The 12,486-nt window shown below is 44.2% G+C and overlaps 1 protein-coding gene across 2 annotated transcripts in view; it reads left to right on the forward strand.

Annotated features, from left to right (window-relative positions):
• Nucleotides 1–12,486, forward strand: part of mtcl2 (microtubule crosslinking factor 2) — an 86,358-nt gene that overhangs the window by 68,878 nt on the left and 4,994 nt on the right. For both annotated transcript variants that reach the window (XM_085392803.1, XM_085392804.1), the window contains exons 12-23: nt 926–1,039; nt 1,191–1,421; nt 1,635–1,751; nt 1,832–1,999; nt 6,347–6,499; nt 7,188–7,304; nt 8,794–8,858; nt 8,981–9,143; nt 9,293–9,889; nt 10,010–10,277; nt 10,735–10,953; nt 12,026–12,456. In XM_085392803.1, coding sequence (XP_085248929.1) covers nt 926–1,039; nt 1,191–1,421; nt 1,635–1,751; nt 1,832–1,999; nt 6,347–6,499; nt 7,188–7,304; nt 8,794–8,858; nt 8,981–9,143; nt 9,293–9,889; nt 10,010–10,277; nt 10,735–10,953; nt 12,026–12,456 — 2,643 coding nt within the window. The remainder of the gene's footprint in view (nt 1–925; nt 1,040–1,190; nt 1,422–1,634; nt 1,752–1,831; nt 2,000–6,346; nt 6,500–7,187; nt 7,305–8,793; nt 8,859–8,980; nt 9,144–9,292; nt 9,890–10,009; nt 10,278–10,734; nt 10,954–12,025; nt 12,457–12,486) is intronic.

A 12,486-nucleotide genomic window follows, 5' to 3' on the forward strand; every position in this document is an offset into this window, starting at 1 on the left:
CCTGGTTTATTGCCATCACACATGAGGTCACACCATCAGGGGACTTAAGTCAGTGACTTAAGGCACAGCTGCTGGTGATCAAGAATTGTAAAACCCTAATAACATGCTGCTTTTATATTATGGTTTTCAGCCGATTAAACAAGGCACATCATCCAGTTATTATGAGAGTGGAACTGATCCCACAAATAAAGAGAGGCTCTTAAAAGGCTAATAAATACTTGGAAAACTCTTTTTAGCATTGTATTCCAATTCAAATCACCATATTTAAAAGCATAAAAGTGTGATGAGTTATTGAAATTATTCCCAAACCTCGATACAAGATTTGCTCTGCTATTATCAGCCTCTGATGCTGTAGCGCATTTTCCGTGGGTAGCTGCCACCTTTTCAGAGTGAGTGAGTGAGTCACTGTTGGAACAGAGTTTCTGAGTAGTTTTTCTAGCTGAAGGTGAAGGCCGGGTGGTGCCCCTGATGGAGGGTGATGGAGGGCGGAAGCTGAGCCCAGTGGAGGGTGAAACAGGACATTAAGGGTACAGAAGCAGGTCGATGGATCGCACTCACTCAGCAGCCAAATGAGGCATGGGGAGAGCATGAGATCAAGCCAGTGTGTGTGTGTGTGTGTGTAGGCTTACAGCAGCTCGCCACAGTTGATGTGTGATTTAAAGGCTGTTGTATCACAAACCTACCGTAATATGGATTAGGATACTCACTCTTGGCTGTTTCTTACTTTTTTCCATTTGCTTTCTTGACCACTTACCTCCCATTACGCTGTCCGTTTATCTTATTCATCATCCTTCTCTTTGATTGCTTACTTTCATCTGTTATCCTACCAACATGTTTCCCTTTCAACTGCGATTGCCATTCCTTTGTTTGTTTTCCCCTGCCTCCTTTAACGCCTCCTCACTCTTCTGTCCCGTCTTCCATGCAGCTCAGCGATCTTCAGGTTCGGCTCTCAGAAGCGGAGGAGTCGGTTCGAGGAACTCAGGAGGATCTGAAAAAAGAGAGGCAGGGTCATAAAGAAATTGCTGTTAAACTCACACAGGTCAGTTTGCACCCTTGAATACAATTGATTGTCTCAGTGATCTGTTCTGACTGGATCTAAAGATTTAACAAATTATTTAGGTGTTTTAAGAGAATGAATAGGCATTTGGTGACTGCTTGGGCTACTGTGTGTTTACTGTTGTTTCTCTTAGCTCCAGGAGGAGCATCAGAAAGCCATGCTCCGACGAGACTTCCAGCTACAGAGTCTGGGTCTCCAGGCGCGGCTTCAGAAGAAGTTGTGGTGCCAGGAGAGGACTCTGCTGGTCCAGGAGTCGCAGCACCTCAAACAGGCCCTTTTACTGCTCAGCCTCAAACTACGCTGCTTCCTCAAACAGTGGAGGCTTGGCTGCAAGAAAGACACAGAGTGGAAGGACGTCCTGGAGGTACGAGGGAGTGGAAACTGCAATCTGTGGAAGCCGGTCCATAGTTCAGTTTGCCGTTGTTTTGAGCAGAAACATTTATTTATATGAAGCTTGTCTGTGTGTAATTCTACTTTTTCTTTAAAATGTCCAAGCTTCAAGATTTAGCTTCAGGTTCCCTCTAAAATACTGGAATATGTGATCTCAGATGCTGCTGTTCTGTGATTGGTTCTTTAGATAAACAGCCTGAAAGATCTCTACCTGCTACTGGAAGAGGAGAACCTGCCGAGCCCTACCCACCAGACTGACAAGAGAGCTCCTGCAGACGAACAGCCACTCAGCCCGACTATAAAGGTCGGACAAGTGAAGCTCGTGCACACGCGCACACGCATGCTCGCACACGCTTACGTGGATTACTTGTGTTTCCCTTGCAGTCGAGCGCTGTGAGCAGCACTTTGGCAGACCTAAAGGTCGCGCTGCAGGACCTAAGCGGAGAGTTGCGACAAGAGAGACAAGGCTCACAGGAACTCACTCAACAGTTCGCAAAGGCCAAGGCATCATGGGAAGTGGAGAGGACCGAACTAAAGAGCCTCATAACACAGGTAAGGAGGAAGAAGTGCTGCTGCTGTAAAGAAGTTTCCAAACTGATCATTAGGACGCTAAACAAAAACGTGTTAATGAGGTCCAGTAATACAGAAAATGCATCGTAACGGTTCAATTTTCCTGTCCTGTAAACAGCTGGTTTAATTTCTACTGCTTGGAGTGCAAATTAGACAGATGTTGGCATTTAACAGTCATGAGCTATTCATGCTCAGACTGTTGAGTAGAGCGAAAAGAATACTGAGCAAGGAAAAAAGTAGTGCAAGTATTAGGTGTAGGTGAAATGCCCCCAGGTCAAAATGAACTACTTCTAAATCTGAGTGATTTCTGTCACAAGCATTTTGTATAACCATACTGTACACCAGCTGGGCCACGTGTTGCTTTGAAGTGTCCGATAGTCTTTTTGACAAGTGGTTTTTAAAATTAATGGCATCCTAAGGGTTCAATTTCATCTTCTCCATCTGTCGCATGTTTTGTGTTTGTCCATTTGAGCTTTTTATCCCCCACCTCCCCCCTCCTGTGCCTTTCTGTCTTGTCTACAGGCAGTAAGTAATGGTTTTAATGTCTCCTCCCCCTTCTCCTCTCTCATTGTCTCTCCGTCTATCTCATAACAGCAGTCGAGGCGGTAATATTGTTAATTAACAGCCTCTGAGATAGAACGTTGGCTGTGTGTTACCGCCCAGTAATTGAGACGGAAAGAGAAGGAAGAGAGATAAATGAGAGGAGACGGAGAGGCCTCTTAATGTTAAGCAATTAAATGGTGAATGGTCCGTGCTTATATAGCGACTTTTAACCTTAGCTAGGTTCTACAAAGCACTTTACACACGGACACATCTGTCATGCTCTGGCACACAGAGGACGATTACTATTATTTTGGTCCTGATCTAAGTTTGCAAAAACATATTTTCTATGTCCCGATGCATGTGGTAATTGCTACCCGGTTATAAGTTAAATTGTAAACGGTCATTAAATTACAAATACAGTTTGGAAATAAAGTCCATCACACGTGCAGTTTTCTGTTAGAACCTATAAAAGCACACGGTGATTTCAAAGGCATCTACAGAAAAGCACCAAACTCCACATTTGACCTGAAATGAGATTAAAATAATGCTTGATTTGGTCCCCGTTTGTAAAGAAACAAAAGAATCCAAACAAAGACCGATGGAGGCATTAATCATTGTCATGATGAGAGAGATTCAGGTCTTGCGCTGGTGTCCAAGTCCTCTGATTGGCAGCTGGAGATGAGAGCACTGTGACGTAGATGCAGGTTGCTTCCCAAGAACAAATTTACTGACACACGATTGCTGCCTTAATCAAAGATTGACTCCACCTGGCTGTGATTCATTACGGGTGAGGCAATTTATTGCATTGCCAAAGCATGCGCACACTTAAGAAACATTTATTGCATCTGAACATTTTCCACCTTATCACAAATGTTCTCAGAATGACAAACGAACATCTGTGCTACACATTTACACCCTTATTCCCCTTCCTGCCCTTTACAAACAAAGTATGTGTTACCCTGGCTGAGATGCCACAGCTGGAACCAATCTCTCCTCAGCCAGCAACACACACTGTAAAGTATGCCATCAATTTGGCTTGCATGTGTGTGAGTGTGAGTGTGTGTGCGCACATTCAGCACCTAGTCGACCACATCATTGCCAAGGCTTCCTGGCAACACGTAGTGAATCCTCCAGCTGTTGCTTCATTGGACGAGTCAAGTCAATTTCAAACTCCGTCCTATCTGTCAAACAGCTTTACTGCGAATTAGCTTCGCCATTCAGCGTCAATACACAAACACTGTCAGCGAGGTAGAAAGCATATGCAGAACCCCGAAAGCATGCAGGACAACGCCGTCTCGTTTAGTTTTTTTCTTAATCACTCATCCGTAATGACTGACTGTAGGGCACGTTATGAACACCTGCGATCTCCGTGATGACAGAGTGCACAGCGGGAAGCACTGATCGCTCGTTCATCAAATCTGTTGAGTTCCCTTCGCTCTTGCCACTCAAAAGCAGGTGCAACTCATAAGTAAAAGACAAACTGTTTTTTGTTTTTTTTAAATAAGACATCCCCTTAGCTGATCTGTCTAAAACAAGTCAGTGTAGCTCCTCCTACTTTAAAGCCCCACCCCCAAGGCAGATTTATTTTTGCAGTCAGAGGGTTTGAATAGCACATGCTCACAGACATCACGTAGAGCCAAGAAAAGAAAAGAACTGTCTGAAATATAACTGAGAGCAGTCTGAAGCCTGAGCTTTTGGCTTTTAGGCATTACTTATTCTTATTACAGAATCTGACATCAGTATATGTAATTACGGCCATATTTATATGAGCTTAGAATTCAGTAGAAAAGCATAATAGGTACAAAGGTCTGGTTTGATTCACGCAACAAGAGCTGTTTGGTGGAGAGGCTTCTTTGCTTTGTTTCCATGAGTGATGTCAAACAGTCCACAGAGACATCAGTTAGTTTAACAGCTGGTGGCTGGTATAGGATAAAGGTAATTATTAACAGATAACTTTGCTGTTTAGTAAATATGGAAATAGCACATATATACACAGTGAGGCCATTGTTGTATTTCTGAAAATATTTGCTTCTATGAGCAGTTACACATGTTCAGACTGAATATTAAGTGGGAAAAAAAAATTGAATAAAACTGCTCAAAAGCCGCATGATGAATGTGTGAAATGTGAAGGTAAACAATCTTATACCCAAAACGATTCTTTACACATGATCTGAAGTATTTTGGGGGATTCTGGTTAATAAACCACGATGTAGTGATTTACACATTTGCCTACCAAGCAGAACATATGTGGTTTGATCCTGGGAGGAGGCACTGATCCCTCTGGGGCTGCATCTGGTCTAAAAAATAAATAAATGAAATCTTCTAAATCAAACATGCAGAGCTACCGGCTGTGCGGATCCCTTGTGAATAAAGGAGTGGCCGAGAGCAGCTCTCTCATTCTCTGATTATTAAACCAACTCTGCTGTTTCATTATTAAAGTTTTAGCTGAATAAATTGAATTTGCTAACTTGTGGGTAACGAGTCATGAACCAGATGGCTCTGATGCACCAGTAAATGCCAGTCATCCTGTGAAATAGCCTCCCCCTCACCGCCTCAGTAGTAAACCTCGTTAAGACGTGGGGCTCGTTAGGCCGTCTTCATCATTAACAAGAAATACTACTTTGCGTTGGAGACATGGAGTTGGGCTTAGCATGTGCGATGGCCTGACAGTTCCATTAGCACCATAAACGGATGAATCGAAGGAGGATTGATAGGTCCGGAGATGTGTGGGTGGGTGCGTTTTGTGTGTGCGCCTGTATGTCAAACTGATGGGACCGGCAGTGTGGTGAGCTATGAGGCTCAGACAGAGAAAAAGAAGAAGCAGGACTGCTCATAAAAATTTCAAGCTATCCCACCTACAGGCTCCGTGACAGAAGGCCAGATTTATGGAGAGTGAAAAAAGGGGTGGTAGAGCTCAAAATAGAGGGTGAGAAAGCTGTGGAGAGAGGGAGAAGAGGTGAGGCAGACGGGGAGTGGGGTGAGAAAGCTTTAGAGAGGAGGAGAGAATGAATAGCAGGGAGGAATTCTGACAGAAGCGATGGCAACGGGGAAATAGAGGTGGATGAAACATGGAGACACGCTGGAACTTCCCAATTGCAAATCTCAGTGTGGTCAAAATGAGTCACAGTTTGAATCTTGACAAAGACCATTAACTGTGTGTGTTACAAAGTTTGAACTCGGGGAAGCGGCAGACTATCGTCATTTTCAGTGTTTCCAGCTTACTAGAAACAGCTTCTTCTTGGTGAATCACTGACAAGATCATGGGTGCCCAGAGCTCACAGATGCATGTGGGGAGCAAAGGCTGGCCCATGTGGTCCCATCCAACAGATGAGCCACTGTAGCTCAAATCACCAAAAAAGAGGTTTTGATAGAAAGCTGTCAAAATACACAGTGCATCACAGTTAGTTGTTTATGGGTCTGCATGACCACAGGCCAGTCAAGGTGCCCATACTGACCTCTTTTTACTGCCGAAAGCACCAACAATGGGCGGAACCGGACCACGGCACAATGGAATAAGGTGATCTGGTCTGATCAAGCAAATTTTCTTTTACATCAGATAGCTGCTTTGCCATGCTTGCCTGGTGAACATCTGGCACCATGATGCACTATGGGAAGAAGGCAAGCTATCAGAAAATCCCAGCGTAGTCGGGATGGAGTGTTGAACGGATCTGGAGTGTATTGTTACTGAGAAAAGGAGTAGTCACCATTGCCATTTTATTATTTCCCTGAACTTTGAGGAAAATCAGTATATTTTGGTGCTTACTATGTCTCCCTCTGACTTTCCAGCTCGAGACCAAAGCCAGCAAATCAGCAACAGCCATGTCCTCCACTGACGCACTGGACCCTCCAGACCTAAAGGTGGCACTGAAGAGGGAACGCGAAGAACATCAGCATCTGCTGGCTGAATCCTACGCAGCAGTGATGGACCTAACTAAACAGGTAATGCCTGAGAAAATTGTTGAGTGATGGTTAATTTTAAATAAAGGACTACAAGAAAAATATTGGATGTAACCTCAGCTATATGACTATGATTAGCCTCCTGACAGACTTCATCATTGGCTCTGATTCAGTCCCTGATTGCTTTGGCTCAACCACTCCTTTCACTTGTATCTCTTCCTTGCAGGGAGATTGAGAGATGCAGCCCTACGAAATGCAAACGTTCTTATTTAGATGAATAAATATGGATAATTATTAGTAGTGTTATTACATCATTTAATTTTCCATTTAATATTCCTTTTGTTTTCTTTCTAACTGGTGTACGGATCAGTGTTATTTGTTATTTCCTCTGAAATTTACTTAGTTGCTTTATTGCTTTATCTGCACAGTAATACACAAATGCACAGCACAGCTGCTGTGAGTGTGTGCATGTTAAATATAATCTATACAGCTACTTTCGTATGCAAAGTCGGTAACCAAGTTAGGTTGCAAAGTAAAAGGCAAATGGTAATGGTAAATGGACTGGTTCTTATATAGCACTTTTCTTCTCTGTCCGAGCACTCAAAGTGCTTTAAAGGCAAGATAATAATAATAGAAGGAGACTTTCACATAATTTCAACATCACATCCAGTTTGTTTCCTCATCCACCTCCTCTCGCCTTTCTCTTTTAACCTACCTGCGGACCAATCAGCTCCAGATCGGTGAGAGGAACTGGGGCAGAGAGAAGCTGGAGCTGCTGGAGAGATTCAGCCAGGAGAGAGCTCAGTGGGAGCAGCGACTGAGAGAGGCAACTGCGCAGCAGGGGAAGGTATGATGGGTGGGCTTGTGTTAGGGAGAAAAATGTCAAAGCTTATCTTGTGATGATAAAATCTAAAAGGACGAAGGTGCGTGTCAGAGATAAGGAGTACACTGATGAAGTATTGATTATTGGTTATTTGTTATTCCGACTTCTCAAAGAACTTCAGTTTTTCTTGCAAGCTTTGCAGCAGCTTAAATGTCTTGTCAGTTCTATTTTTGGTCTCAATGTTTTAAAAAGATGCCTTTCGGAAACTAAGTCGGCTCATTTATGCTGAGCAGGTCACGTTTACCACCGAGGCTTAAAGTTTAGATGACTACATTTGCCATCTTTGGGGTTGTTATTTTTATCTCAGACAAGTTTGGTTGATTCCAACTTTAACCACACAGCTGGTAATGTCATGATGTGAGTAAGGAGAACCCTCACTTGTGTGACTGCCTTGCTGTGGTTGAGCTGAGCTCACCGGGAAAACATAGTCAGTCATATCTGCTGATTATACACCAGCGCAGTGACTGCCAACCTCCTGCAGCATGTCTGGGAAAGGATGATGAGGGATTGCATCAGTGGTCATTAAAGGTCTTTTCTTCAAACACACAGGCAGAAATTAAAATCCAGACACACAGACAGGAGCCTGTCATCTGTGTTTAGTTTTTTTTGTTTTGCTTTTTTGTTTTTTAGATGTTTAAACTGGTGTGTGCACTCTTTCTTGCTCTCTTTGCTTTCTAACATCCTGGTATTAATTCCTCCTCTACAGCGAGTGATCCTATTTTATTTGAAACATGGCGTTTTGGAAAGGACACAACTTGTCTTTTTGTTTTATTCACTCTGCTCCCTGCCTTTGTCTAAATCTCCTCAGTGTGTGTGCACATTTGTGTGTCTGTGTCGCACTCTGTCAAACGCAGACCTCACATGCTTGTGTTACAGTGTCAGAGCTTTCACAGATTTCTGACATTTGGTTTCAGTGCCCCCTTTAGGCCAGTTTCTGTAACGATTACTAGGATTCTTTTTAACATTACATGATAATTAAGTCCTCTTAGAATCACATATTCTATATATTTAGAAATATATTTTGTTTTCCCTGCCTTGCAGCTGAAAGTGAAAATCCACCGGTACATCTGTACAACACATCACCTGCAGAAGTCCTTTTTTCCTTCCTCCCACTGTCTCTCATTTTTATCTTACCCATGGTGTATTAGCTCCTGAGTGTGAGATCACTCCTCAAGTGTAAAACACACTGACTCAGCATTACCTTCTGTGTGTGTGTATGTGTGTTTGGATACACTTTGCCACAGACATATTATACCAGACAAGGTCTCCGCTTTCTCCTGTCAGAATAACCTATTGATGTCTTTTGGGGTGTGAAAAAAAACTATAAATAAAGAATGTTACAGGAATAATTTGTGTAGATGATGCAGGTTATTTAAATGCTAATAAGCTCTTAAAAAAGCAGATCCAGCGAGTTCCTTTTCACTGACAGCCTGGATCTCTTTTCTTCTTAAAGTCAAAGCCACCGAGCGGTGAATCGTCTCCGGACTCAGTCGTTGCTAACGGAACAGGGTCACCAAGGTAACAATAATAGATCAATTTCAGCTAGATCATCAATTTTAGCCCGTTACTCTAGTAATTTTAAAAAAATTATATCAGTGTGTTGTCTTGATAGCTAAACATAAGTTCTCTTTTCTCATCAGCTCATTGGTGAAAAGGATCAAGTCCACGTTAGAGCTGGAGTGCTCGGAGGTCAACGGAACAGCCAATCAGGGGGAGAAAATACAGCTTGCTGCCCCGCCTCTTTTCATTCCCTCTGATCTGGGCGACAACACCAGAAAAAATTGGACCTGCCTAACCAATGAGGTTAACAGCTTACTTATACAGAGCTACGGATCCATGCAGTTTATAGTATATTATTTACTATATTTACCTAATAATTAGCTGTATATATTGTAATGTTTTAGCCAAGTAAGTAGAAAGTTGTCTTATTATTCTCTTGTCTCTTGTTTCAGACCCCTAAGATCATTGACACCTGTAAAACATGGGATGGTCCCAGCGGCTCCTGCAGTCGAGTAGGATCACAGCTGGACTTGGAGCCTGTGCAGAGGAGCTACACTGCTCCAGACCGCACTGGCATCCGGATCTACTACAGCCCTCCCACCGTGAGACGCACTGATCACTGGAGAAGGAACCAGGAGGCCGAAGAGCCAGAGCACACTCAGAACGGGAGCTTCTTGCTGGAGGTGAATGGCTCAGATGCCGGCGTAGCTGCAGTGGAAACCCTGGACATTCAGCGTCAACCTGCATCCTCCTTTTCGTCCTCCTATGAGCAGTGGCTGAGCTCCCTGTCCAACCAGCACAGGGAGCTGTTGGAGAGCAGAAGCAGCTGTATTGCCAGATCGATGCCCAGCGTCATCAGTAACACTGTTAGCGGCTCGGCTAACAATGTGGTTGATGGGATGTCGCCCTCTTCTCCTTATCACACCCTGGAGATCGGAGAGATTTCAGCCAATTTAAGTGACGACATGAAGGAAATGACCAACTGTGTTCGACAGGCCATTCGCTCTTCATCTTTGGAGAGAAAATCTGGCAAGGAACCTGGGAGTCAGGTAATGCTTTTTATTAAGGTTCTCAGTTAGTTATTAAAAGGAAAACAAGTTTGTTTTTTGATTCCAATAGGGGTTCACTTTTTTGCTTGTTATCAATAAATATTTATTTTCTCCACACAGGCAGTCGCTGTGTCCACCAGGTCCACACAGACTGCAACCCAATACGTCAGCATTGGTCTTCAAACTGAGAACCTTCCCAGCAGCAGAGGCACCGGGTTACATTCCAAAGTCTGGTCTCCTCGTTCCTCTTCAGGAGCCACTTCCTCTTTGGCATCCGCAAGAACTCGGCAGATATCCACATCACTCGATAAAGTTCACAGCCGCATCGAGAGGCCGTGCTGCTCGCCCAAATACGGATCACCAAAACTACAACGCAGAGTGTCTTCTGGTAAATTTGTTTTATGATTATTAATGTCCATCCATCCATCTTCTTATCCGGGTCGCAGGGGCAGCAGCCCAGACCTCCCTCTACCTAGCCACCTCCTCCAGCTTGTCCAGGGGAACACCAAGGCGTTCCCAGGCCTGCCGAGAGATATAATCTCTACAGCGTGTCTTGGGTCTGCACTGGGTCCTCCTCCCAGTGGGACATGCCCGGAACACCTCACCCAAGAGGCGCCCAGGAGGCCCGAACCACCTCAACTGGCTCCTTTGGATGTGAAGGAGCAGCAGCTCTACTCTGAGCCCCTCCCGAATGGCCGAACTTCTCACCCTATCTCTAAGGGAGACGCCAGCCACCCTTCGGAGGAAGCCCATTTCCGCCGCTTGTATCCAGGATCTGATGATGATGATTATTTATGTATACTTTTCAAGTTTTGAGATGACTAACATTGTTGCCTTGTTTTTAGGCTCTACCTCCAGACTGAATGAGGCTTCCTCCTCCAGAGACCGCAGCCTATGGAGCCTCCAGCAGAGACCCATTGGTGGTGGTGGAGGCTCAGCCTGGGCTCGCTCCACCACCACCCGAGACAGCCCCGTCTTGAGCGGCCTCACTGATGGCCTCTCCAGCCTATTCAGTGTTGTGGAACACACTGGGAGCACAGAGTCCCTGTGGAGGGGTGACGTAGGTAAGCGCTTAACAAACCTACACATACTATACATCAACTCTGTGATGGTCAGAAGTATTAAGTGCCAATAAAAACAGTCACTTTTAAAAAAATGACACAGGGTTATGTAGTCTTGTTAACTTTTAGTTTTACTGTAAAACCAAATTAATACAGTTTTGTGAACAGATTGAGATGTCAGAGAACCAGCTGGTTGCTAAGCTGCATCAAAAGATATTTTAATTCTTTCACAGTAGAAAAAGCACAAATGAGAAATAGTAAGAGTAAACTCTGCTAACATGAGTGCAGTTTTAAATTTTTTTTACCTTTTTTTTATTTTTTGCCTTTTTTTTCCTCGTCACTTGTTACATCATACATTATCTCAGGGAAATTTACACAGAAACACTTTACAATATAACAATAGAGAGAAATGCTCCAGTTGCCATTAAGCAAATACTTGGCAACAGTGGCAAAGAAAAACTCCCTTTTAACAGGAAGAAGCTTCTCGCTCAAGGAGGGGAGCCATATATTTTGAAAGACTGATATTTTGAATCATAAGTACGTAACACTCAGTCCATAAAAACATCTGTTAAGTTAGAACTTAACTCCCTCAAAGCCTAGTTATTCAGAGAAGGCGTGTATTTGCTAACAGCAAACGTTTTAAAGAGCAGCTTCTTCTCAGAACTTTCCCAGCTAACATTTCCGCTGTACGGAAAGTCCCAAACCGAGCTGCTTCCCTTGTAGGTCTCCTTCTTATCTAAAGTGAGCACATGAGCATACTGTAGCTTGTTAAAAAGTAACTCAGCAAACATCCACTGCAGGAAAGAGGCAAGATAGACAATAGTCACCTGTACCAGTAACAATATGCAAGGAAGGAAAACCTCAAGTGTGAAACATGAACCTTCTATGTCTAGGAAGAGATGTTAACGTTTGTATAAATGTATTACTAGAAAGGAAAAGGAGTGCACAAACTTTTGTTGTGAGTAGTAATTCCTGCTCATCACATCTTGAAAATGTTTTTAATATCAAGCACGCTTCTAGCTATCAGCTGATCCTGTTTAGTGCCATACCCATTGTTGATCTCACTTTGCGTCAGGACCAAGCCAGACTGCTAGCCCAGCTCGGCACCTTCCTGCCGCAGGAAAACCCTCGGGGGTGGCGGTGTGTGGATCAGACCCCAGTTCTCAGCGGTACGGTGGCGTGGTCCAGGAATTCTTCAGGAATGTCTGCAGCAGCCGTAGCCCTGGAGGAGCCCCCCTGTCTGGGGAAAGCGCCCAAAGAGAATCTCTCGGCAACCTTGGAAGTTTGGGTGTCTTCAGCAGCGTTGATGAGCCCAAGCCAGAGTGCGTGTCAATGGCTGTTGGGGGACTTGGCACGCTGGCTGGGTTGGGTGGAGGCAACGACAGCGTGACCAGAATCGTTAATAAGAGGTTTATGAGACAGACAGCTGGGGAGGAGATGATCAGCATCATGGGAGGAGGCAAGGAAACCGTGAGCAACGCCGTTGCTACTGGATCAGGGACAGAGGTGAGGTTCATGTAGGATACCTTGGTGTTG

The sequence above is a fragment of the Rhamphochromis longiceps genome, linkage group LG20, assembly GCF_057381845.1.
Source record: "Rhamphochromis longiceps isolate RC_006_pf linkage group LG20, R_longiceps_female_GT1.1, whole genome shotgun sequence".
In the NCBI taxonomy this organism is placed as follows: Eukaryota; Metazoa; Chordata; class Actinopteri; order Cichliformes; family Cichlidae; genus Rhamphochromis; species Rhamphochromis longiceps.